This window comes from Selaginella moellendorffii, unplaced genomic scaffold (genome assembly GCF_000143415.4).
Source record: "Selaginella moellendorffii unplaced genomic scaffold, v1.0 SELMOscaffold_96, whole genome shotgun sequence".
NCBI classification, from domain to species: Eukaryota; Viridiplantae; Streptophyta; class Lycopodiopsida; order Selaginellales; family Selaginellaceae; genus Selaginella; species Selaginella moellendorffii.
This window is the reverse complement of record NW_003314357.1, coordinates 2,166-6,917: the sequence shown is the minus strand read 5'-3', so window position 1 is coordinate 6,917 and position 4,752 is coordinate 2,166. Positions and strand designations below refer to the sequence as shown.

The following is a 4,752-nucleotide window of genomic DNA, read 5'->3' as shown; positions in this document are numbered from 1 at the left end:
GATGAAACGGGATTCGGCACCACGGGTGGTGGGAAGATCCGTCGCATCGCTGTAGCACTCGGCTCTGCAGTCAAGGGGCCAGGGTTGGCAGGGAGGACCCCATGCGGGTAGGCTCCACGGTCCCGTAGGAGGGACTCAAACGCATCCTGGAATTGAGACCTGACGTAGCGATGTGGAAAGTTTTCCACGTAAAAAGAGCGGAGGTCTCTCTGATGGCGTGGGGCTCGAAGTGCACGTGGCAGATCCGGCATGGGGAACCGGCGCATTGGCTGGACAGCAGCGTGTTCCACATGCGCCACGTGCTCAGTAGCGTGTTCCACATGCGCCACGTGCTCAGTGCCCTCAGCCTGGGAAACCTCCTGCTCCGATGTCGGGCTGTCGCAATTTACCGCGGGCGACGCTGCCGTGTTTGCCATGCAGCGCTCCTGTGCAGCAGAGTGTGGACCGTGTCTCATACTCTGCTGCAGCCTGCTCATGTCAGGGCTGCGCGCCACAGAGTCCGAGGAGTTCTGTGGTGTGGCCGTGTCAGAGGAGGTGGGAGGTCGCTGCAATGCCGAACGTAGTGCCTCGTTACAGAAAAAGTTGGCAACACTCGAAAGAGTGTCGTCTTGCTCTAGGTTCTCCAGACGCGTCTCAATGTGAGCCGTGATGACATGCGTGGTGCGGAGCCGCAACGCACGTCTAGTGTCCAGAACTCGCTTGAGGTACGGCGAGAGTGGTCGGTGCGACGCACGTTCGTCGTAGATGGCCTCAGCGAGGAGCTGGGAGTGTTCACGCGACGAGGTAGCTCGTGACGTGGTTCCCAGCTCAAATTGGAGCACTGGAGCTGGAGGAACTGGAGCGTAACCTGTCTCTGCAGTAGCCATGGCGTGGTTGGAGCTCCCTGGTGCTGCTGGCCCTGGTGGCATGAGCGGTGAGGGGTCCATGACGTCGTGACTGTCTGGAATAGGCACTAGAGCAGCAGATGGTAAAGGTGGCGGCGGCGTCGCTGGCATCACTGGGCGTCACTGGTGGCAGCCGTAGTGCTGGGGGCAGCCGCGGTGCTAGAGACGCTGCGCGGTGCTGGGCGGCGCGGGGCGGTACCGGGCGGTACGGGTGGTACCGCACGTCGCTGGGCGGTACCGGGCGGTACCGCGCGTCGCTGGGCGGTACCGCGCGTCGCTGGGCGGTACCGCGCGTCGCTGGGTGATGCCGGGCGGTGTAGCGCGTCGCTGGGCGGTGCCGGGCGGTACTGCGTGGTATGGGCGGCGTCGCGCGTCGCAGGGCGATGCCGGGCGGTACCAGGCGGTACTGGGCGGCGCGGGATGGTGCCCAGCGCGCGTGGGGCGGCCCTGGGCGGCGTGCAGCAGCGCACAGCAGCCTGTGATGTTGCTTGGCGCTGCTAGGCCGAGCCGAGCAGCCACTCGTTGGGCAGCGAATGCTTGCCCAGGCGGTGGTTGTGGCGGCGAGTGCTTGTCCAGCGCGCGTGGGGGCGCGTGGGGCGGCCCTGGGCGGCGATTGGCGGCGTGCAGCAGTGCGTAGCAGCCCGTGGTGCTGCTTGGCGCTGCTGGGCCGGCCAAGCCGCGGCGCGTTGGGCGGCGGGTGCTCGCCCGAGCGCTGGGTGTGGCAGCCGCGGGCAGCTGGTCGTGCTGTGGCGGCCGCGGCAGCTGCTGGCGTTGGCTGGGTCGGCGGCTGCTGCTGCTGGCAGGGCCGAGCTGCTGTGGCGGCTGCTGTGGCGATTTGGGGTTAGCCCCATGCGAGGAGGAACAGAACGAAGGAGCCCTTCCTCCAGAGAGGAGGGGAGGGCAGGGCAGACCTTAAGCCGTAGTCTGGCAGGCTCAAAAACACAGCTGCTGCGCTCACGTGCTTTCTCCCGTTGCTCCCCACTCCGTAGCCACAAGAGACAAAAAGCAAGAGACAAAAACTAAGTGCGGGGACTTAGAATTTTTTGCGCTCAGTGCTTGACCGTTGTGGGCCGTTGGATCAAGGGGATCTGACGGTGGAGGATGGGCGAGAAGGGAGAGAGAGCAGCAACGTGAGCGGGCAGTGTGTTTGCTCTCAGATTGGGTGGATTCTTCGCAGTTCTGTGGCAAATGTCTAGGCAGCTTGGGTGCTCTGAGTGGCAGGCAGCATTCCCATGGCGTTTTTAGTGGTCCTTTGGTGGTGCCGAAGCAGCAAGCCAAAGGAGGTAAAAAGCCCTTGTGAGGGATTTGCTGTGCCGGACCCAAAACAGGGGAGCTGGGCTGCGCTAGACGCCAGGAGAACTGCTAAGTGGAGATTTCAAGCTAGCTCCCAGACTCTTAGTGGCAGTGAGCAGCTCCGGGTGGGGATTCTTGTGGCACTCTGGCGGTGGGATGCAGCGCGCAGAGGCCAGTACAAATGCCCGGCCTGGAGATTTGCTGTGCCAGACCCATGCGAGGGGAGTGAGGGGCATTGTGGCTCGTTTCTCCTGTTCCAGAGCCAATGCATGGAGTTGTGTTGGCCTTCCATTGGCAGAGAGGTCCGATTCTAGGAATTCTTGTTCGAATTTACTGGATTCTGTTGGAGACAAGAGAAACAATGTGAGAACTTAAGCTTACTTGGTGCGTGGGATGTACTTTTGCAACCAAGCAAAGCTGGTGAGGCCCGCTTGGATGCTTTTGAACCGCAGAGAGTTTAGGATTTAGGCGCGTTTAGGCGTTTAGGGTCAAAGGCACCCCGTGGTGCTGCAATCCGGCGAGATCGCGGCGCCACTTTGTGCAATCCACATTCTCCGTGTGCCGTTGTCGAGACGGCGTGATCGAGAGCAAGTAGAGGAGGCAAGAGAATGAATTTTCATTCATTCGCGAGCGAGGGAGAAGACAAGAGACAACCCGAGACCGGTTTCGTCCTTTTTGGGACTCATCAGCCGGGTGTAGTCGTCTAACGTCTACCCTAACCCTAGCTCGGCGCCGACTCTACTTATATTCTGGCTCTGTCACGTGGCGCGAGTCCGAGTGGCGGCCATGCGAAGTGCATGACGGCGTTGGCTCGCGAGGATGCGAACGTAGCACAGCTGGGGTCGGTGACTCCACAGCAGTGGTAGTCGCGGAGAATGACTTCGGCGGATCGCCGAAGACAGTAAGCGTTCGTCCGGCGGGTGACGTACCTTTGACACAAGATAACTTGTAAACGGGGCATGATATGATGCATGCGTTACGTCCACAATGCTTGTGTCACTTGTGCGTACCCGGCGACGAAAAACGTGGTTCACTTTGCAGGGAATATTCTCGGAATATTCGGTCGTTGACCGTTGACCCCGCGTTGACCGTGTGTGGACTGGGATGGTGGGGGGCCTGAGGCCACTCATACATACCCGGAGTCCAGCGGTTACATGGGGGAGAGCCATCCTGCGAGCTGTCGGCATGTGTCGCCGATGTCGAGGGAACGGCACCGTTTTAACGGAAAACGTGCTTTTCCACGAGTCGTGTGTGGAGTTCAGAGTTGAAACTCACATATTCACGATCGGAAGGAAGAGCAGAATCCAACGGTATATGCCGTTTTGACTCGGTCAACAGGGATACAGTCGGAATATTGGGGAATATTCCGTTCTGACCGTTGACTCCGCGTTGACCGGGCGTTGACTCGAAAGGGGGGTGGCCTGGAGTGACTTGGGACATACCTGAAGTCCATCGGCCAGACCCTGGGAGTCATCGAGTACGCGGAGAAGGATGCAAACATAAGCTTCCGTGTCTTGCAAAGTGCGGTACAAGACGTGGCTAAGCTCGCGGAGGGAGCTTAGCCCTGACCAGAAACGAACCGAGGTTCGGGGAGCGTCTCCAGCACGTGATCACTCGGGGGAGTGTGTCTGTGGGAGCTTCATCCATCACCTGTTTAGGGTTTAGGATGTCCCCCAAGCCTAGCTGCGCACTGTGGAGTGTGTAGGGCAGCTTGAAGGCGAGGGGGGCCCGTCGACAGGCGTCGCTAGAGCGGCGCGAACGTGCAAGGAGAGCTTGATGTCGCTGGTCATAGGAGATGCCGGAGAAGCAGTGGTGGAGGAAGGAGGTCGGGTATCCTCGGGCACGGAGGCGGTGGTAGAACCGCGTGCGCATGGCGTGGAATCCATCGGCCGTGCTCTCGCGGAGGAGGTATCTCCGGAGCTCGCTGCGGATGAATGCCACTTTTTGGTGCCGTGGGTGAACCGACGTCCAGGGGAGGTACTGGTAGGCGTTGAGCGGCTTCTGGAACGTGGACGAGTCGAGGCAGCCTGTCTCTTCAAAGCGAGGGCCTTTGAAGAAGTGGATATCGAGGATATCCAACTCTTCGAGCGAGATCACCGAGGTGATCTTGATCGAAGGACACAGCGTGCCGTATCCTCGGAGCCATCGTTCGAGGCCTGCTCGTGTACCTGTCCAAATGCCCACTCCGTCATCTATGTACCTTCGTAGATAGAAGGGCCAGTCGTTGGTGGCATGCTTGTACTCGGCTTCGAGAGAGCAGAGGAAGAGGCAAGCGTAGACCTGGTTTTAGGGTTTAGGGTTTAGGGTTTAGGGTTTAGGGTTTAGGGTTTAGGGTTTAGGGTTTAGGGTTTAGGGTTTAGCCTTTAGGGTTTAGGGTTTAGGGTTTAGGGTTTAGGGTTTAGGGTTTAGGGTTTAGGGTTTAGGGTTTAGGGTTTAGGGTTTAGGGTTTAGGTTTAGGGTTTAGGGTTTAGGGTTTAGGGTTTAGGGTTTAGGGTTTAGGGTTTAGGTTTAGGGTTTAGGGTTTAGGGTTTAGGGTTTAGGGTTTAGGGTTTAGGGTTTAGGGTTTAGGGTTTAG

The 4,752-nt window shown here is 59.2% G+C and overlaps 1 protein-coding gene across 1 annotated transcript; it reads left to right on the top strand.

Annotated features, from left to right (window-relative positions):
- Positions 1–864: 864 nt before the first annotated feature.
- LOC112341986 (spidroin-1-like) lies at positions 865–2,080 on the top strand. The gene is made up of 4 exons (XM_024663060.1): positions 865–913; positions 1,018–1,287; positions 1,386–1,724; positions 1,938–2,080. The coding sequence occupies exons 1-4, from the start codon at positions 865–867 to the stop codon at positions 2,078–2,080; spliced, it is 801 nt and encodes a 266-aa protein (XP_024518828.1).
- Positions 2,081–4,752: the final 2,672 nt, after the last annotated feature.